Here is a 22,302-nt window from a genome sequence, read left to right as displayed (position 1 = left end):
TCCATGTCTACAGCACCACTCATATAAACTGTTTACATGCTGTTTACATTTGTTACTGTACTTAAGCAGCTTTTTCGCGTCTCTGTACTTAATTGAAGTATTTATATTTAGGAAAACTTTTACAGTAACTTCACTACAATTCAAAGTCAAATATCGCACTTTTTACTCAACTACATTTTGCAAAATCTGACGTTCCTTTTTAATTCATGAGCGCATGCTCTGAACTTGTTTTGCTTGCCGCTTGGTGGTATCTACTTATCACGCACATTCAACAGAAAGACGAACATTTAGAGAGGAATAAATGATGAAGAAACTCGAACTCGCCACAACACACGTGGGATTATTTGCAAGAGTTTTTTGAAGTAGCTGAAAAAAAGGTTTTGGGTTCATGATAATTATAATAGAAATCAATCAGTGTTTGAGTCTTTAATATCATTCTATTAATAGATCAGTGTGCTGAGAGTCACATTCGAGTCTTTTCACATAAACTGAAGTGATTAAGTAAAGAGGCCTGATAAAAATGATAACAGGAACATTATAGTTATAATAAATCAGTACTTTGGATACTTAAGTACATTTGAAGGCAAAAACTTTTGTACTTTTACTCAAGTGAAAGTTTAAAGAGACACTTTTACTTTTACTGAAGTCACATTTAACTGAGTGAATCTCTACTTTAACTCAACTACATGGTTTGTGCATTTTATCAAGCTTCTTGACTGAGAAGATACCGACCCAGAGCTTTAGTTCAGGATCACATCTGAAAACAAACATCTGAATGAAGGAAAAGGGTGACCTGTGGTGGGGTTGCAAAGGGGCGGAAACTTTCCATAAATTTACCATGGGAAATTAGTCTGTGGAATTTTGCAAATATTCCAAGTTAGAAGATTTACAAAGAATTTATGGGAATCTCTTTAGGAATTTATGGGAATTAATAAAAAATGTTTGCTCAGGGCTCAGGAGTGGAAGCTTGGTGTGACTGGGGTTTTGCACTCACAACCTTCTGTTCCAAAGTCTAATTCACATTTGTCCTTTAACCTTCTCAACGCACATGAACACATCTTATTTAGCCCATCGTTGTACTCGATCCTCCTCACTGTAGCCCCCATCGGTTGTCTGATGAAGTTGTGGCAGGGCTCTTTATTTCTCTGCTTTCCTCGCTATTGTTTCTCTTCTTCAATCTTTCTCATGCTTTCTTCCTACACTGGAAGGATAAGGAGGAAGTTGCACAAGGGGGGTAGTGGTGGTCAGAGGGGTGGGATGATATAGTGGCCACCACTGTTTCCAAATGACCCTCCTCCAAAAAAACACAGCATCCCTTTGTCAAAGCCTTCTCGTATGTGTGTGTGTGTGTGTGTGTGTGTGTGTGTGTGTGTGTGTGTGTGTGTGTGTGTGTGTGTGTAAACCACTTACCGCTTCCCCCAGCTTGAGCTCAGACCAACTGCAAGCACTCGACCGAAAACCAGCCAAGGATTAACCATGGCTGTGAGAGATGTAACAAAAACACACACACACACACACACACACACACACACACACACACACACACACACACACACACACACACACATTAGAAGCAGTGGATGTTTTTTTTTGTTTAATATGTTCTCACATGCACAGCTCTATGGTAGTTTGCATATGTATGTAGGTATATATATATATATATATATATACACCAGCCTACACACACACACACACACACACACACACACACACACACACACACACACACACACTTCCCAGTATGTTGTACCTTATTAACTTCTATGGTCCAGTATATATTGTATATAATGGACCACAGAAATGAATTAAATACAGCATACAGGGAGGTACATTGCAAACACACATGGGGGTGGGTAGGTGGTTGTGTGTGTTTGTGTGTCTGTGTTTGTAGGTTGGTGTGCAGACATAACTATATCACCACCTGTCATGCCCCAGCTTCGAAACCCCCTCTCCAACTTCCTCCCTCTTTTTTTTAACCATCTAACTGGTTCAATCAATAACTGTGTGAGCATGCAAAGGCCTCTCCTGGCTTGTTTTCTCCATAGAACTGTTCTGTTGCTGAGAGCGAAAAAAAAAAAAAAAAAAAAAAAAGGAAGGGTGAAGTTAAAGCAAAGGAAAATGAGCAGACAGACCGTCTCTATTGACTGTACGCAGTGCAAGGCTCTTTACAGGATCCGTTTATCAGCCAAGACAAGCACAACAGTGGAGCGCAGTGTGAATACTACAGCCCCGAGCAAGGTTCATACAACACGCTATCACATGAGATGAAATCTTTTTCTGGGCCTCTTTGTTATGCACACATACACAGACTCATGTTAGGGAGCAGGGCATCTATTACTTTGTTAACCCCTGGCTTGCAATGCTGTAACCCCTCTTGAGTGGGTTACATGCATGTGACTAATTATGTGCTTCTTTTTTTCCCTCCTGCCTCTGGCTATCTTCCACTGTTTGCTTGAACCAGAACCCAAGCTCTGAGTGCAACAATTCACAGAGCACCTGCTATAACCAAACCCTCTGTGGCCAATAGTGCCCTCCATAAACCAGATTATGAAACAAATACTGCTGCGAATTTCCATCAAAACCCTAGTACTAAACCAAGGACGCTGTAATATATACTACCCATGCCCATTAATATCCAGACTCATTACCCAACAAACAAACACCACACAAATGCAACAAAACCTTCTTTTTAGTTTGTACCCTCATTTTACAGCTTCGGTTCCACCTACGAGGTGGTATAAAAAGGTTTCAAGACTAGTTTTGTAACATGCCAACAGATGGCAGCACAGTCACAGGGAGCACCGACCTTCATAAGTCTATGTGCCAAAAGTCAACGTCCTGTGTACAACAGAAGCTGTGCAACTGGTGCTATTCTGACCACGTTGGTTAACACATCTGCTCTTCTGACCAAGTGTGCACTCTGTCACTGAGTTTCTCGGCAGAAACCACATAATCTCACTTCCGCACTTGCCAGATTTGGCTCAATTTCAAAGGTGATAGTGTGTACACTACTTTTTCGATACAAACTCTTTTCTTCCAAACCAAATCCAAACTCTGTGCCCCCCAATGCCCCACTTACAGCCTTAAAATCGGCCTTCTTTGTCTAATATAAAGAGCGATCAAGTCTTACTTTTCCAGATCTACAAATGGATTCTAGTGTGGTGGTACATCATGCAGTAGTAAGCAGATAGTGTATCCTGTTACTGATAGGTGGCGCACATGTCGTGGACTGGTCTAGAGACCGTTAATCCAGATGACAGATAACAGTGTTAGACAAAGTGAAGCATACCAACAAATCTTTCAATCTTTTCAGGCGTTAGTTAAATGCTAGTATGTGGAAATATAAATGCAGTTTCCACTCCTTGAAATAAAATCATTTTATCAACTCTAAAGTCATGGTTTGACTTGAACGCCCCTCGCAGATTCAGCTTTTGTGCCTGATTCCCATCCTTTTTGCCAAAAGCTCCACATATTGCTTGCCAAAACCCAGTCTCCGAACCCGAAATCTTATCCACCACCCATTATTATCACAGACGTACAGCACTTCATGACCCAGCTTTTTTACCAAGCGCTCCAGCCCGTGCCCAGGAAATTCTAGTGTATCTCCACATCACTCATCAAATCCATTATCTAGACCCTGCACTCTACTCCTTCTCCCATCGCTCAGACCACGACACGCTCTTCCACATTACCGCTACATTAAACATTTTCATTCTCTTCTCCGCACCCTGACCCGCCTCACCCTTCACTGAAGCACTGAATGCATTATTACCTCTCGTATGCATTACAGTATCTCCGTCTCTGCCCTCTGGTTTCTCCGCTGGCTTATGACATGTGTCAGAGTAAAGGGAAAGGTTGATTATTAGAGGGCAGCTTGTCTATTTTAGACTGGTCAGGCTCTAGCCATTAAAATCCATCTACAAGCTTCCTGCATTACATTTCCTTATGAATACCTAATGACCATGATTCGCTCTTGCGATCCCTAGCTGGGGAATTAACGTTTTTAATAAGAACGCGTATACTTTCTGTCTATTTTATATAATACCTCCAGTGTTTAAGGAGCCAGAATGTCGGTCAAGTCATGAACGAGAAGCACAGAAGAAGGAATCTGCACTGGATAGCATCGTTTTCATGCAAAAGGTCACGACAGTGTTCGGATAAAAAAAACAACGCATCTAGTGGTGTGTGAGCGCTCGAAAGATGCTGCAGAGGTCTTGGATTTCGAACCTTTGTGCTCGCATCCTGTTGTAATGTTTCTTTTTTGCTCTCTCGGCTCTCCACTGCGCTGTGACTCACCGGTGTGTGACGGCATACTGCTGGGTCAGGAGTATCGATCGGGCTCGCTGGGCGCTGAAGGTACACCGATGTTGCATTATATACGCTCAGATCTGCCAGCGTGGCACTCGCTGACCTCACATGGGTCCAGCTGTGCTAATTTACCGAACCCGACACAAAGTCAAGCACTTGAGCACTTTCACGCGAACAGTCTCACTCACACTCTTTGCGATTCCTCAGTTAAAAAGCCTGCCACTTTATCAGTTTATCGCTTTAAAACTGTTAAGGGCTTTCGTATACATTTGAAAGGCTTTAAAAATGACTTTAAGAATGGTAAATACAACAAAAAAATATAAAGAAATCTTTATAGTGTAAATGATAGAATATGAATTCAGCATCTAATCTGTGGCTTGCAATCAATTTTTCAATTGCAGAAATGTGGACTGTGGGAATTGAGAAAAAATTTGCATTTTCTCACCAGAATGCCCTTTTAAATTTACATTTACGTCATTAGGCAGATGCCCTTATCCAGAGTGACTTACTTACTGAGCAAGTGAGGGTTAAGGGCCTTGTTCAGGAGCCCAAGTCGAATGCCTGAACCACTGAGCAACAACCTCCCCATAACCTTCATTATAAAATGAACAGAATTGTGAGGACCGACTTTGTATTTATGCTTCTGAATGAAACATGAAAAATTTCCTTGCTCCTGTTAGGATCCTGTCCTGAGGAAACCATCATGTCTGAAATGATTATAGTATGCGTAATACACAAAATGCACAAAAGTTTGTAGACACCAGAGCATAAGATATGTGCTTTCTGAACATCAAATTCCACATTGAGTCCCCATTTACTGCTATAAGAACCTCCATTCTTCTGGAAGATGTTCTACTAGAATTTGCTTGTGGAGATTCATTCAGCTACGAGGGTGTTTAGTAAAGACAGGTTCTGATGTAGGTGAGAAGGTGAGGAGGCCTGGGGTGCAGTCAGCATTCACATTCATCCCCAAGGTGTTCAATAGGTTTAATAGCAGGAGATCTTCCACACACATCCAAACCATGTTACAGTAAGTATATCTTCATGGAGCTTGCTTTGTGCATAGGGACATTGTCATGCTGGAACAGCTTTGGGTCTTCTAGCGACCCAAGGGGGAAATTTCTTCAGACGTCCCACACAATTGTGTGGAGAAGAACCACATATGGGTGATAAAGTCAGGTGTTCCCAGTACTTTTGTCCATATTGTGTACTCTGAGTGTGTTGGTTCTCTGACTTTGCTCCTACACTCGTGTATTTGCTCTGACTGTTTAACTCTGATGGGAAAACGTAAGACCGCTAACACGCTAACACTCTCACTTACACTTGAGCGAGCGAGCGAACTGTGAGGCGTTGAGTGAAGTCAGACGTGTGTTTGTGTGTGTGTGTGTGTGTGTGTGTGTGTGTGTGTGTGTGTGTGTGTGTGTGTGTGTGTGTGTCTGCACTTTAGTTTTTGGACTTTCTGGTAAAAGTGTAATTTTAATCAACAGTTAATCAACTTTTTGTCGATTTGACACAATAACCATGTTAAATTAAGTGATTTCTCTGTTTTTGCAACGAGAAGTTTGTCCGCTTTCCACCTTGAAAAGATCCTTTAATGTCTGCTGAATCGGTGATGAACTGACAGGGGTGGGAGAGGAGCTGTATACCTCACCAGCCGTTTGTCCTCCTTTTCCTCCACGTGCTCGTGATCCCGCGGTGCAATGTGAACGTGATTGCCGAGCCGAGAAACCGTTTTCTAACCTCTCCACATCTAAAAGTCTCTGCTCACTACGAAGTTTTCTTTTTATTGTTGCTGCTGTAATTCAAAATGCCAGGGTTGATGTATTCACAGGCCCGAAGCGTGCACCTGCCCCCTCACAGAATGTCACTGAGATACAGATAACGGGAAACCAGACATCGCTGTCGCCCACCAAGGAAATGTCACACTCAGAAAAAGTGGAAAAGAGCGTTTTGGACTTCAGATCCTTCCTCATGTTAGCCCGTATTGTTCTAGCCCTGATGCTCTTTCCATTTGAAAGGTTCCCGCCTTCTCTGTTTGTTAACAAAACATTAGATTACATTGATTCATGGATGATAAAGCACTTTGTGTGGAAGCTAACGTGATCCTTCGCGGTGCATTCTCAAAGACATGATCTTGTTTCAGGCCTTCAGACAGGTTTCTGCTTTTGTTTAGTTTTTTTCCTAATGCAGTTTTGCTTCTGGCCAGCAGAGGGCGTGTGGATTCTGTCTAAGGAGAAATATTACAATTCTCGTCTGCTTGTCTGCTTGTCTGCTTGTCACTCCTGTAGGACAGAAAACCGGCTTTGACCCTGCGTCATACTAATTTGTCTTCATCATTGTTACGGTTGCGGTTGATCTGCAGCTGTTTCCATGGAAAACTGGGTGTGAGGCAAGAATATTTTATCCCCACCCCCACACACACATTCACAAACATATTCAGACTTAAAGCCAATTTTAAATCAAAAATCGATCTGCATGTTTGTTGAGTCGGGAGGAAACTCTGACGAAAACCACACAGACACACTGGGAACATGCCAACTTCTCTCCAGGGATTAAACCGTGGACTTTGAGCTGCGAGAAAGCAATATTTCCTGCTGTTTCTTTATACATGTGTTTTGAACTGATGGAGGAAACCACAGTGCCCAGAGGAAACCCCCAAAAGCATAAGGAAAACACCCAAACTCTGCATTCACAGGGTGGAGGCAAGATTCAAACCTCTGACTTCATAGGTGTGAGGCAACCATGTTAACCACTAAGCTACCATGCCTCGTTAGAGTTCCACAAGGTCTCTAACACGTGCTGTGTAAGCTTTATCCGCGTTCTACAGTTTCCTCCCATGGTCCAAAAGCATGTCAGGAGAATTGCTGAAATGGTGATTAAATTGTCTCTAATTGTGTTTAAGATTCCACACACATTCCACAAAGGTTTGTTTTCTTCCACATAAATTTCACATAAACAACAGAATCTACTTCAACAAGTTTCAGGAATCCATGTTTAAGGTCACAAGACAAGTCCAACAGAGCGAGTGGTAGCCGCAGACAATGTAGCAGCATTAGCACTGATTCAGGCTAGCTAACTGTGTCTAGCCTCAGTAGTTATTAGAGATCAGTTCTCATTATTGGTTTAATGGAAAAACAGGAGGACGTCAACAGGCTTTGGAACTCCTATAAAGCATTAGCATAAACATTTTTAACTGCTAGCCATGTTTCAGTGCAGTATCTGTACTGGTATCAACGAGCACTAAATGTTAGCGATACCAGGATACTCCTATGGAATTTTTGCAGAATCTCTATACATACCCCATCTTCTTTGCGGGCATCTTTTTGGAGGTTCTTGTCTTTCACATCTTCTGTTAGTCTTTATTAATCGAATGGGCTTGTGATTGTTTTGCATAATACCATAATTACCACTGTGCCCTGGCTAAGAGCGTAGCGGTGTGTGTGCGGTAGGCAGTGCTCCGCCTTTGCCTCACAGGAGTTTTATTAGAAATGACACGCCATTACAGAGAGCCCCTGTGCACAGGTTCCTAACGAGACCCTGAATAGAGCGGCCATTAGAGTGTGTACTGAGGAAATCGATGCGGAGCTGTGCACAGGACGAGTCGCTAAGGGTTTGCTGGATTTATGGCTGTATTAGTGAAGAGGAAGCTCATGTGTGGGATGTACACTACACAGGATTTGTAGGCCAATTTTATTTCCGATTTGCCCTTTCGAAAGGCCAAACGCAGAGTTTGAGAGGGTAAACGATTCGTCTACGGCTTTACGGTCGCGCTCATTTGATTTTGATCTTGCACATTTGATTTGTGTGATTCGAAATTCAGGATAAGCGTTCAGGACCATTCGTCCATCCGCAGTTCGCTGTTTATTTTACTCAGCTCTCCACTGGGAAAAAAAACGGGATTTTGAAAACATGTATATTGTCCAGCTATATTTTTATTTGTGGTTTATTTATTTATTTATTTGTTAGTTTATTTTTTATTCAATACACTGATTTATTCGCTTGCAGACCTACTGCAATTACAGGTGGGGCTTCATGATCTGATTGGTGATTGGTGGTATGATAGGTCAGAGAAAGGCGGGGCTTGTTTATATAAAAGGTCAGAGAGAGGCGGGGCTTGCTAATATTAGAGAGAGGCGGGGCTTGTTGGTATGACAGGTAAGAGAGGGGTAGGGCTTTTTGATGTCAGAGAGAGGTGGGGCTTATTGCTATAACAGGTCAGAGAAAGGCGGGGTTTGTTGATATAACAGGTCAAAGAGAGGCAGGGCTTGTTGATAAAACAGGTCAAAGAGAGGCGGGGCTTGTTGATATGACAGGTCAAAAAGAGGCGGGGCTTGTTGGTATGAAAAGTCAGGTTTAATCTGAATTGTCGGATTCATTGAGGATTTTATTGATTCAGATTTTTTTTTTTTTGAAAAGTGTGGGAAATGTTTTTTTAATTAAAGCTGCGTTTTTCCCCTTTTTTTTCTCTCTTTTCTTTTTAATCGTTTAGGATGTTAATTGTCATGTCATGTTTGCCCAGCTTAGCTGTGTGGTTTTAAAGATCAGGGCGTTGGTTGTGAACTTGCCAAGTAAAAACCTCAACAGCATGTGTCATCAGTTAAACACACCCTTTTATGCAAACACAAACACAACACAATGCTTTTTTTTTAACTACAGTGCAAATATTCATAGATACGAACTGTCACATAGACACCTGAGCACAGGTCCTGCGAATCAGTGTGTGTGTTTAAGATAATATGGTAACGGCTGGAGAGCAAAAGAATGAATTCACTTCTTTTTATGACATTGACATGGGTCTCCTATGCTTCCTACATGGCTGTGTTTACTTACTCTGACAATCAAACACACACACACACACACACGCACACACTTTCTCACACACACACACACACACACACACACACACACACACACACACACACACACACACACACACACACACACACACACACACACATTCAGCTCAACCCACTGTGAAGGCGCAGCCAGGCAGGAAGTGCAAATCGATTGCACTTACCCTTTTCCTGTTCCCCTCATCCCCGGGGTTGCAGCATTGAGGGCCGCAACAGAGTCAAGAAACAATGAAAAAATAGAAATCGTGTGTTCCGGATCTCATTATTTTAAAAGCTTAATCAAACAAATTCTTAATAATAATATCAAAAGGAGAGTTTTTATTATAACAACATTATACACACCACAATAAGTGGGAAGTGGTAGCTTAATGGTCAAGGACACAAGAACATGTGCACATTAATGTATTTTTGTTTGAAAATGCGTCTCTCTGCTTCAGTTTTCCATATAGTCAAGTCAAGTCAAGTTTATTTGTATAGCGCTTTTCACAACAGACATTGTCTCAAAGCAGCTTTACAGAAAACAACAGTGAAGGTGAATGGTGTGCGTTTGTCCCTGATGAGCAGCCGTGGCGACAGTGGCAAGGAAAAACTCCCTTAGATGATATGAGGAAGAAACCTTGAGAGGAACCAGACTCAAAGGGGAACCCATCCTCATATGGGTGACATCAAAAGTTTGGTCATAAATCTTTCAACAATACAGAACAATTTGTGATCATCATAGATCCAGCATCAGCTTCTCCATGCCAGGGCCTTTAAACACTCGGCATCTACTTCTCCATGATCATCCATAGGTCCATAATCTTCACGAGGTGGGACGTGACTGGAGCTGGCCAAACCTCAGGAAGCCTCGGGATGGGGAGAGAAAGAGAAGCAGTGGAGAGGAATTAGCGTAGCTGCTGTTCATGATATTAACAGCACAAGTTGATAATGTGCATGTGATCAGATGTTCTGGAGCACAAGGTTGTGATGTGATGTGCGTGATGTGTGTTATGTGTAGGCTTTGCTAAAAAGATATGTTTTTAATCTACACTTAAACTGGGAGAGTGTATCTGAACCCCGAACACTGTCAGGAAGACTATTCCAGAGTTTAGGAGCTAAATGTGAAAATGCTCTACCGCCTTTAGTGGACTTTGCTATTCTAGGAACTACTAGAAGCCCAGAGTTTTGAGATCTCAGGGAGCGTGACGGATTGTAGCGTGTTAAGAGACTGGATAGATACATGGGAGCCAAACCATTTAGTGCTTTATAAGTGAGTAGCAGTAGTTTGTAGTCTATTCGAAACTTAATAGGAAGCCAATGTAGGGACGATAAGATTGGGGTTATATGATCGTATTTTCTTGACCTAGTAAGAACTCTTGCTGCGGCATTCTGAACTAACTGAAGCTTGTTTATTAATGATGCAGGACATCCACCTAGTAATGCATTACAGTAGTCTATTCTAGAGGTCATAAACGCATGGACGAGCTTCTCTGCATCAGATATAGATAACATATTTCTTAGCTTAGAAATATTTCTAAGGTGAAAGAAGGCTGTTTTTGTAACTTGATTGATGTGATTTTTAAAAGATAAGTTGCTGTCTAAAATAACTCCCAGGTCTTTTACCGTTGAACTAGTAGTTACAGAACAACCGTCTAAATGCAGGCTGAGATGCTGGAGCTTCTGTGTACTATTTTTTGGGCCGATGAGCAAAATCTCCGTTTTATCAGGATTTAATAGCAGAAAGTTATGGGTCATCCAATCTCTTATTTCTTCAACACACTCAGTTATGCGAGCTAATTGAGCTGTATCGCCTGGTTTGGATGAAATATATAGCTGGGTATCATCAGCATAACAATGGAAGCTAATTCCATGCCTTCTAATAATATTTCCTAATGGAAGCATGTATATTGTAAAAAGCAGGGGTCCCAGAACTGACCCTTGTGGCACGCCATAATTTACTAGCATTATCCTGGATAGCTCTCCATTTAAATCTACGAAATGGTAACGATTGGACAGGTAGGATTTAAACCAGCTTAATGCCTGTCCCTGAATACCGATGTAATTCTGTAAGCGATCGAGGAGAAGATCATGATCTATAGTGTCGAACGCAGCACTAAGATCTAGTAAAACTAATAGGGAGATGTAGCCTTGGTCTGAAGCTAAAAACAGGTCGTTAGTGATTTTAACTAGAGCAGTTTCTGTGCTATGATGGGGCCTAAAACCTGACTGAAACTCTTCAAAGATATTGTTCTCCTGCAAGTGGTTACATAACTGGGCAGCGACAATCTTTTCTAAAATCTTAGACATAAATGGGAGATTTGAAATTGGTCTGTAATTCGATAGCGTGTTTGGATCCAGATTAGGTTTTTTTTTGAGGGGCTTAATAACTGCTAACTTGAGGGATTTAGGGACATGACCTAACGATAGTGAGGAGTTAATAATATTTAAAAGAGGCTCACCAGCTGTATATAACACTTCCTTCAGTAGTTTAGTGGGAATTGGATCTAACTGACATGTTGTTGATTTAGCTTTCATAATAGCATCATACAGCTCTTCCTGTCCTATACATGTAAAACAGTGTAGTTGTGGGGTTGTGGGCTCATATACACTGAGACTGTGTTTTACTTTTAAATTGTATAAATTTGAAAACGCCGTTTTCACGTTGTAGTGTGGACTGTGTGGATGCAGAGCAATTTTTTAAGACGAAAATGGCATTTTACAATTTACTGTATTAGTGTAGCTGTAGCAAGATTTCATCGCCACTCATCTGCTTTGCACTGTTGACCCCAGGTACCTGAACTTCTCCACCTTCTCCACCTCTTCTCCCTGCAACCTCACCACTCCACTGCCCTCCCTCTCATTCACACACATGTACTCTGTCTTACTCCTACTGACTTTCATTCCCCTTTTCTTTAGCGTGTACCTCCACCTCTCCAGGCTCTTCTCCACCTGCTCCCTACTCTCACCACAAATCACAATATCATCCACAAACATCCCAGTCCACAGAGCCTCCTGTCTGACCTCGTCCTTCAACCTGTCCATCACCACTGCAAACAGGAAAGGGCTCAGAGCCGATCTTAAGTCTGACCTACTCATTTGCATAAATGAGACAATTGGAAGTTGCAATGAATAACTAAATGCCTTAATGTAAAGCACCAACACACAGTAGCACTCGATATTATCAGTTTATTAATAGCTAATGATTAATACATTTATAAAGCTTGTGTACTTTAGTTGTTTTAGCTATGGCTTTGTTTATTGCTCATTAGATCAACAAAAAATTTATCTACATGCAGATACTCAGTTTTGATGAGTATAAAATATTACAACACTTTGTATATACTGAAATACACTACATGGACAAAAGTATTGGGACACCTGATGTTTCCACTCATATGTTGTTCTTCCACAAATTACAAGTTACTACAAATTACCACACATTCGTATACGACGTCTTTAGATGCACTAACATGACATTTTCTTTAGGAGACTAGGAGACCCAAAGCTGCTCAAGCAGGTGCATAATGCCAGCTCTATGAACATATGCTTTACATGGGGTTGTAGTGGAAGTTCTCCTGTTATAGAGCTCTAAACCCTATTGAACATCTTGGGGATGAATGTGAACGCTGACTGCACCTCCAGGCCTCCTCACTGTCTCACCTACATCACTACCTGACTTTACTAAGTGGCTGAATGAGTCTCCACAAATTTCCACAAGCACACTCCAAAATCTAGTGAAACAGATCTTTTAACAGCAAAAAGAGGACTGAATGTAGATGTTGAATGGGATGTTAAAAATCCCTCTCTGTCTCTCCTTCTGACCTCACTGACCTCTGTCATATATACTTTTGCCCTTTCTCCCTGTCACTTGCATGTAATGAGTAATATATCCGCGGCTCCCGCGGTCCCTGGCGAGTTTAATTAAGTGGCCGAGCAGCTGAATGGCGTGCGGTTGTACTGAAAGGCAGCATCTCGACGCTGTGGTGTCTGGAAGCTGCCGAGAAGAGGACGTGGCGATGGTAGGTGGTACAGGACGTGACCCACGTCGAGTTCTTCTGCTCTCATTAGAGACGGCGTGAAAGCGGCTGGTGTTCGTCCACCACAGGATGTTCAGAGCTAATTAGGCCCAGGAGGCTGGCTGGATGGGTCGATGGGGTGTGTACTGGTACTGACTCGCCTTCTGTTTGAGCATATTTACTCCTTAGCTTCTAACTGGAACACCGTGTGTGTGTGTGTGTGTGTGTGTGTGTGTGTGTGTGTGTGTGTCTTCAGTGTTTGTCTCCAATACTAATTGCCTTTATATTTCGTTACTTTGCCATTTTCCATTTAGCAGAATTGAGAATTTCTCTAAAACAGCTCCAAGGCCTGATTAAAAAAAAAACTCTGACAGCTGATAAATGCTTTTTTTCTGGCACAACCCCAAAGCCCTGACTCGCAGTAATGTGTAAAACCTAACATTTCATATAGCTAAGTATTCGTGCCGTGAAAACCCTGATAAAGGTGGAGAAATGTACTTAATGCATTCTTGGTGGTTTGCCATGTAGTGTTTTATATATATACATATATATGACGCATTAACTGAATTTATTTTGCTTCGGATACAGGGCATTTGTATTAACATATTTGCATCGACCAATCATTTGTGACCAATATCTGTGAATGTATTTGAATATGACGCATCACAGCATTACGGAGACCGAGGCGTGTCCTGAGAGTCACATAGAAAAAAGATTAACATGGCAGAGGTAGAGCTGTAACTTCCTAGAGACAGAACAGGAAAAGAACATTTTGCACTACAAAGGCCTGTTTGCAAAAGGGCCATGAGTTAGAAGTCAGAAGGCACTTAAGTAAATTGATGATTTGCTGTCTGTCTGAAACAAAGATAAATCAATAAAAGTGAACTATCTTTACCTTATTGAAATGTATAGCATCTTATTTTTTCCATTGAATCGCATTGTGCTGAAACGAAATCGGATTGTGCCGCATCATAATAGTGGGGAATCGTATCACATCGCATTGGTCGCTGCTTCAGATGTGTCTTTAATGTACCTTCAGTTATTGTGATGAACATAACTAATAAATGTGTAAATTGGTCGTTCAAAACCTTGAAATATATCAGCTAAACGCAATGACAAAAGGAGGTTTTAATTGTGTTTAGCTGATATATTTCAAAGTTTTGAACGACCAATTACACATCTATTAGGGATGTTTTTCTGTTTACTGCGGCTGTAAAGAGTGCTTCTAAGAGTTAGTGTCACTTTGTTCTCAGCTCTGGCCCTCTAAACTCTCTCTCATTGATAAGGCTTTTCCACCCACAGACCTGTGGCTCGTTGGATGTTTTTTGTTTTTCGCACCATTTTGTCTGTAGACAGTGTTGTTTGCAGAAATCCCAGGAGATTAGCCATTCTGAAGCCCATTTGGCACCACCTAAATCACTAAGGATTTTTTCCCCTTTTTTTGATGTTCGATATGAATATAAATTGAAGCTCTTGATCTTTTCTCTGAATGATGTTACGTGTTCCTTTTCATAATTCACTGGTTAGATGTATAGGTGTTATATAGCAGAGGTGGAAAGAGTAATAAAATATTCTACTCAAGTAAAAGTACTGTTACTTCAATTAAGCTTAACTCAAATACAAGTCAATTTATTGATTTAAAGATCTACTCATGTACAAGTAAAAAGAAAAAAAAGAAAACAAATTTTGTACAGATTTATGATCATTTATGATAATTAACGAAAGAAAGTTTTTTTCAATGATAATTAATGACATATAATAACAATTCAATGGCATTTTGCTTTCAGCTGGATCTGCATCACTGTTTCTGTCTTGTCGTTTTCATCTTTCTTTCCTGTGAGTTTAGCACGTTTGTTCTCCGCCCATCTTTTATTTGTTTATTTATTTATTTCCAGGGACCCTCATTTATTTACTCAGTAATTGATACGATTTTAAATCGACTAAAGTATAGTACTTAAAATATAACATACTTTAATAAAAGTAAAATAATAATAATAATAATAATAATAATAATTATTATTATTATTATTATTATTATTTTTAAAAAATGGTTTTAAAAAGTAGAATTACACAAAAAACTACTCAAATACAGTAATCCAAGTATTATAATTCGTTACTTTCCACCTCTATTGTTTACAGTTTATACAGTCGCTTTTCGTATTTCTGCGTATTCTGTGTTTTGTGATTCATATTGTGTATTATGGAAGTGATCGATATGCATTTTCGCATATACGCATATATTAGCTTTATATTTAGCAAAATCTTTTACCCATGTGAAATTTTTATTTCTCTCACTTCTCCTTTGCAACTTTTCCCCTCCTAATCTCACACACGCTGTTCGGCTGCTGTCAGTTCAGTAAAATTAGTTATAGAGAATAAAGACTTTGTCTTCTATTAGGTAACACTTTCATCTTGTTTTCTTTTATCCCAACCTCATGTCTGGTGACTCACTGAATCACTCCACTCGGCTCCCCTGCAAACTTCTCATCTTCCAGAACGACGCTGGAGAAAAAGGCGTCTCGAAAAACGTGTCTGTGGGTGGATTCCTCTGACATGCACGAACCGGAGCGTTTACCTGCAGATATTTATACGGAGAGGTCGAAGCCCTGTAGCGTAACGCAGTCACGGTGTTGTGTGGAGGTTGTGTGTGGAACGTGGAGACGAGGTGCTAATCGGATAAAGGTCACTGTGTGTATTTCTTTCACATCGGTCTATCTTTACTGCAGCCCAGAGCACCGCTCGATTAGAAAGGCTGGATGGAGATGATCGTTGCAGGGTCAGGAGCCTTGGACTCTTAGATGAGTCATTAATATTAGACAAATAATATTTTTCACTTGAGATTGAAATCAGATTGAAATTTTTGTCAATCGTTTTATTCCTCTCCTAACAGCAATTTGATAGGGATGACATTTTTATTTATTTTTTATTATTATTATTTTATATAATTTAATGTGGATCATCCACAAATCAGGTTCTCACTTATGTTATAGCAGCTCAAAAAACTCATCCCCTCACCAGCCTGAATTTGTTCTCAAAAAAACAAACAAACAAACAAAAAAAACAGTAAGCAGAAATTTATTTGTACTAATGTCCAAAATGTACAATTTTAACATTTTGGGAGAGACGCCTTTATACAACTGAGGATTTGAGATCGATCGGGCTTTCCCAAAGCCCCAGCAGTGAAGCTTGGTGGTGCTGAGATGTGAACTAACAACCTTCTGATGAGAAGGCAGCATCTTAACCATTGAGCCACTACGTCCTCGCCTACAGTTAGTTTCCTTTGCAGCCAGAAACAATGAGCCATTTTCCGACCAATCGAATTAAAGGATTTCAAGAATGCTATGATATCATTTGCTACACTATTTAAACAAAAAACTGTTCTTCACTCTTCTGGGAAGATGTTCCACTAGATTTTGTGGAGATTTGTGTGAGTTTCATTCAGCCACTTAGTGAAGTGATAGAGGTGAGGTGACCTGGGGTGCAGTCAGCATGTAAATGTATTCCAAATGTGTTTAATAGTGATGGAGCTCTATAGCAAGAAACTTCCACATCTTCCAACCCTTGTTGGATATCTTCATGAAGATGGAGAAGTCAGGGGTCCTAATACTTTATATAGTGTATTTTCAGATTTGGGGGAGGTGGTAGCTAAGTGGTTAAGGCATTGGACTTTAGAGTCGAAGGATGCGATTTCAAATCCCAGTCACACCAAGCAGTCAGTTCTGGGCCCCTGAGGATGGCCCTTAACCCCGTTACTGCTCAGTTGTATGAATATTATAAATGTAAGTCCCTCTGGATAAGGGTGTCAACCAAATGCTGTAAATAAATGAGATTTTTGTTGTCACAAGACCTGAATAATGGATGCACATTTCATAACATTATTATTTCAAGTATTTCACGCAACGTCCAATTCAGTCATATGCCAAAAGACCTAGGTTTGTGGTGGTACTGCATGTGTGTGGTTAGCCTTTAATGAAGTTCTTCCACCGTGCCAGAGCGGAGAACACGCTGCTAAGCAACTCAGATCAAATAAATCACTCAGGAATTTGGTATCTACACATAATGTCCTTCTCAATCTGTCTACAAAGCCTGAAAAAAAGGAAAAAAAAAACCGCCTCGCTCCTCCTGAGAAGTAATTAGGGCCGGCACGTTTTTATTTTTAGGCACCTGTGTGCATCCTGTGTATTTTTTTTCCCCAACAAAACACAGAAGAGCCACGGTCTCACGTCTGGGCCTGGCGGTTTTTCCATCTCTCCGTATCCTAAAAGAAAGCATGTTTATTTCATCAGCCCCGGGCTTTCTTTTTGTCACGAGATGGCACGGCAGATCGACTGCTGGCGCTCGTCAACGCCAGAGCCATCACCAGCACTTTTAAGTCGTCTCCCATACCTCTCTGCTCGCACATCCCTCTCTGACAGCTCCTCCTGTTATTCTTCTGTTATGGCTTTTTCTGTCACACTCGTCTCATGTGTCTGTCGTTTCAACGCTTCCTTCTTCGTCTAGAAGCTTCGTCTCTTTCGATCTCTATCTTTTAGCAGTCTCTTTCTCATCCCAAAGCTTGCTGTCTTGCGTCAAAACCTCGTCAAAGAAAAACGCTGCCTTTTTATTTGCGTTCTCTCCTTCTTTTATTCAGCGGTAATCAAAACACAGACAGTTGTTGAAAGTGGTGTCAGAGCTCAAGGTGGAATCAGTTGCTGGCTCACGGAAGCGATGTTAGATAGTAGATGCGTTTACTTGTCACATGTACATCATGGCACAGCGTGTTAGGAATCTTGGGTCAGAGGATCAGCAATGATACAGAGAGGGTTAAGGACCTTGCTCAAGGACCCAGCAGTGCCAGTTTGAGAGGGCTAGAGCTTAAACCAGCTCTGGGGCTTGAACCAGCCAAATCTGGTGAGCATGGTGGGTGTGAAAGTGAGGTCATGTGGATCGTTCTCAGGCGATTGTCATGCATGAGTTTCCGAACAGTTTAGACAATTCTTAGGGGTAGAGCTCGTTGAGGATCCTCCTGATCTCTCGTGATGTTCTTCCACTCTTGAAGCACTCACGACTCATCGCAGCATCGCCATATGTCAAACGTATGTCACGTCAAATGTCTCTGTGGCAGATTTGCCCAGTTTTACACTGAATTTCAGCTGTCCGTGATAAAATCGAAGACGTGGTAACACGTGTAGTCAGGATAGTTTTCTTCACCTTTAAGCACAAACTTTGTCTTTGACATGTGACACTCCTTCCAAAGATGCAAGATAAATGTTTTAATGTAAAATTGGCAGTCAGACACATGTGTAAACCTGTTTGTGTGCTTTCTTACTTAGGAATTACTTTCATATTTATGGGGGTTTTATTAATGCTTTTATTCACATAGACTTACAATTATATCATTTACCAACTGGTTAAGGGCTTTGCTCAGGGGCCCAACAGTGGCCATTAGTAACATAGCATAGTAGAGCAAGTCTACTCTGCCACCTTTTGCTACACGACTCTCAGAACTTATTATTTTGCAAAATTTTATTTGTAACCTGATTGCCTGTATAAAGTGACACAACAAAACAAAGTTCTTAGCATGTGTGTTCTCCACAGCAGAGCTCCACAGCAGAGGAACCAGCCGGGAGCAGTAAAGAGGATGCTCGTCACCCAGCTACACCCCTGAGAGAAGTCTCCAAGCATGTCGGTGCTCCGTCCAGGGATTCTGGGATCAACATCACAAGTTCTCGCCTATCGAGCGACGACCGAGATCGATCACCTTCTAGTGAGTCCATGCGGTTCTTCTTCATTCCCTATCCCCTTTGTGGTGTCCTCTCTTTGATCTTCTGAGATTTAGCCTGCAGCGGTTCTTCCTCAGGCTGCTCATTATGCTGGATTTTTTCCTGACCTTTTTACTCCGGTACCTTAAAACTCATATACTGTGCGAGTAACACAGACCGACATCATCACAGGAGCACTTGATAATCTGTCAAACTTGGGACACTGTGGTTATAATAATAGAGGATGAAAATGGACCTAGAATTTAAAACAGTGGTTCTTTAAGTCCAAGTTCAAGCTTGGAAATTCACTCAAAGGTTATTTGCACATCAAAGGGTTCTTCAAGGGTTCTTCTTGAAGGCTCTTTAGCATATATGAGCTTGGAATTATGTGTATTTTATGGATGTAACGATGCTTCTCATGACAACAGGAGAAAATAAAGAACCGAACATTAGTGGACAGAAAATGATGGGAGACTAATATATAGAGGGAACAGGTGATAGAAAGATAGTGATAGAGAGCGAGAAATAGAGCAAGAAAGAGGGAGTGATAGCGAAAGAAAGAAGCTTGGAATTATGTGAATTTTGTGGATGTATTAATGCTTCTTAGGACAACAGAAAGAAAATGAAGAACCGATTTAAATGTGGCTAATTCTCACATAAACATTACAGTATGATGGAGATTTCAGGTTTTTATTGTGGCCGCTATGACTTTTGAAGCTTCTAAAACGTAATTATAACCTTGAGGTGCTGTTTAAGTCATAAGTATGATATTTCTGACATGAATTGAAACACAAACTGACTCAGCAACAAGCAACTGGTTTTTAAGCCACTGGTTTTTCAACTTCTTATCCCACATTACCGTAGCTTAGCTTAGCTTAGCTTATCTTACTTAGCTTGAATGCCTGTATCTTTTATTACATCCTGTATACTTGCTATTAAAAACTGATTTATTTTCCCTTTTACACTTTATATAAAGGAAAGGTTAAATTAATAAGGATTACCAGTATTGAGGAAACTGGGATCTCCGGTTCTTTCCAGTTTGATACACGGTTGCTAATGTGCTTTAATAAACTTTCGATTTTTGCACTTTTGTAATCAACATGGTTTATTTCTGATCTGCCTTCTGTTGTTTGATATTCAAATTTCCTTCCAAACATGATGTGGTTATTTTTTATGAGGGTGGATTTTGTTTAAGGTGGAGGTAGAGGTGGAGAAGGTGGAGGAGTTGAGGTACCTGGGGTCAACAGTGCATAAAAGACAGGAGGTGGAGCTGGAGGTAGCAGAGCTGAAGATGTTGAGATGTTCGTTGGGAGTGACGACGATGGACAGGATTAGAAATGAGTTTATTAGAGGGACAGCACATGTAGGAGATTTTGGAGACAAGGTGAGGGAGGTGAGACTGAGATGGTTTGGACATGTGCAATGGAGAGACATGGGGTATATCAATAGGATAATGCTGAGGATGGAGACACCAGGAAGGAGGAAAAGAGGAGGACCAAGGAGGAGGTTTATGGATGTTTTGGGGTTTACAGTTTTTCACAGTTGCTTTGGAGCATTTCTCAGATCAAAAATAAAATTCTCAAAACTACTTGTTCAACCTCCACATCATGTTGTCACTTGTGCTCATCATAGATAGATAGATAGATAGATAGATAGATAGATAGATAGATAGATAGATAGATAGATAGATAGATAGATAGATAGAGACAGAGTGATAGATATAGAGTGATAGAGAGAGAGATATTGGTAGAGAGAGACAGAGGGAGACAGAGGATGCAGCTTGTCAGTGTGTATCTGTTTTTATTATGGTGTACGTGCTGAGTGGAGCATTAAGGCATTACGAGCCGCTGCACTCTGTACAACCTCACGCAAATAAACTCTCCCTCTTCATCCAGGCACAGATACGAGTTCAAATGTTCCTGATGGCACGAGTGTTACATCATCCCTCCACCCTGAGTGCTTTACTTACAGGCACAGAGGAGAATAAAAGTGTGGCCAAGTTGAGATGAAGCTCCTCACTTGTATCTGGAGTTTTCTTTTAAAGGGACATTTCAGTATTTTTTTATTTTTGTTTGGGTTTGTTTTTTTTGTCAAATATTTACCTAAACACATTTCCAGAATTAAATGTTGTCTTTTAAAAGCATTTATATGACACGGCCAAAAGTTTGTGGACACCTGACCATAAGTTTGATATGTGCTTTGTGAAGATCCCATTCCACATTTGGTCCTGATTTGCTTTATAATAAGCTCCAGTCTAATGGGAAGATGTTCTGCTAGATATATATATATATATATATATATATATATATATATATATATATATATATATATATATATATATATATATATATATATATATATATATATATATGCTTTATGCAAATGTATGTTTATTATTAGTGAAACCAAACTTAATATAGAGCATGAAGACAAAATACTCTTGTAAATGTTTTATAGTAATTGTGGGGTTTTAAATTACGTAAATCATCAGGACACCAAACTTTTGCTATGTTTCCACACGGACGGTTTTAATTGACGCGTCATGGCGGATTTTGGTGTTGATTTGAGACTTGCCGCATCAGTAAAACGTGTTTAGATAATAAAAAAGAATAGATAGATAGATAGATAGATAGATAGATAGATAGATAGATAGATAGATAGATAGATAGATAGATAGATAGATAGATAGATAGATAGATAGATTCTAATTAACTATATATTTAAATTATATATATTTATAATAATTTTTTAAATAATTATTATAGAAAAATTTATTATATAAATGATAGATGTTATAACAAATATTTAATCAGCGGCATCAAATATGCATATTCCATTATTAATAATGAATTTTTTTTAATTTAATTTCACTACAGTTATATACAGTATTTTATCTCATTATATTATGAATTATTTATTCTCAAATACTTTATTTATTTATTTATTTATTTACTTATCTGGCGGCCCGTTCCACTACATGCCGTACAGTGCGTGCTTGTGCACGTTCCGTATTTATTTTAAATCCGAATTTGAGCATCGTCGCATCCCTGAGTGATTTTGTCACCTCGTGACAAAATCACGAAATGCGGTGCTCCTGAGCGTGTTATAAATAAAGGCCCTGTGTAGGTTTCAGATAATTACTTTTAGCACTGTTTATTGCAACCTCTTCCTTCTGCTCTGGTTTTGGTTGGTGAAGCGTGTAGGCAAGCTGGCAGCAGTGCGTGTGTGTGTGTGTGTGTGTGTGTGTGTGTGTGTGTGTGTGTGTGTGTGTGTGTATGTGTATGTGTGTGTGCATGTGTGCGTTTCCGCAGCGTCGTGGTTAAGCGGCTTTAAAGCCGAAAGAGAAACAGATGAGCAGAACAACGAGCTCCATCTCTCAAAGAGGGTAGAGTGACTCGCAGGAGA

At 40.4% G+C, this 22,302-nt stretch overlaps 1 protein-coding gene across 4 annotated transcripts in view; it reads left to right on the top strand.

Moving 5' to 3' along the window:
• Positions 1–22,302, top strand: part of gse1b (Gse1 coiled-coil protein b) — a 221,858-nt gene that overhangs the window by 51,343 nt on the left and 148,213 nt on the right. For all 4 annotated transcript variants that reach the window (XM_083552818.1, XM_083552817.1, XM_083552819.1 and 1 more), the window contains one exon: positions 18,734–18,902. In XM_083552818.1, coding sequence (XP_083408944.1) covers positions 18,734–18,902 — 169 coding nt within the window. The remainder of the gene's footprint in view (positions 1–18,733; positions 18,903–22,302) is intronic.

Source organism: Silurus aristotelis (genome assembly GCF_946808225.1).
Source record: "Silurus aristotelis genome assembly, chromosome: 10".
Classification (NCBI taxonomy): Eukaryota; Metazoa; Chordata; class Actinopteri; order Siluriformes; family Siluridae; genus Silurus; species Silurus aristotelis.
Note: the sequence above shows the minus strand (reverse complement) of the source record. Positions and strands in the feature narration are given on the sequence as shown.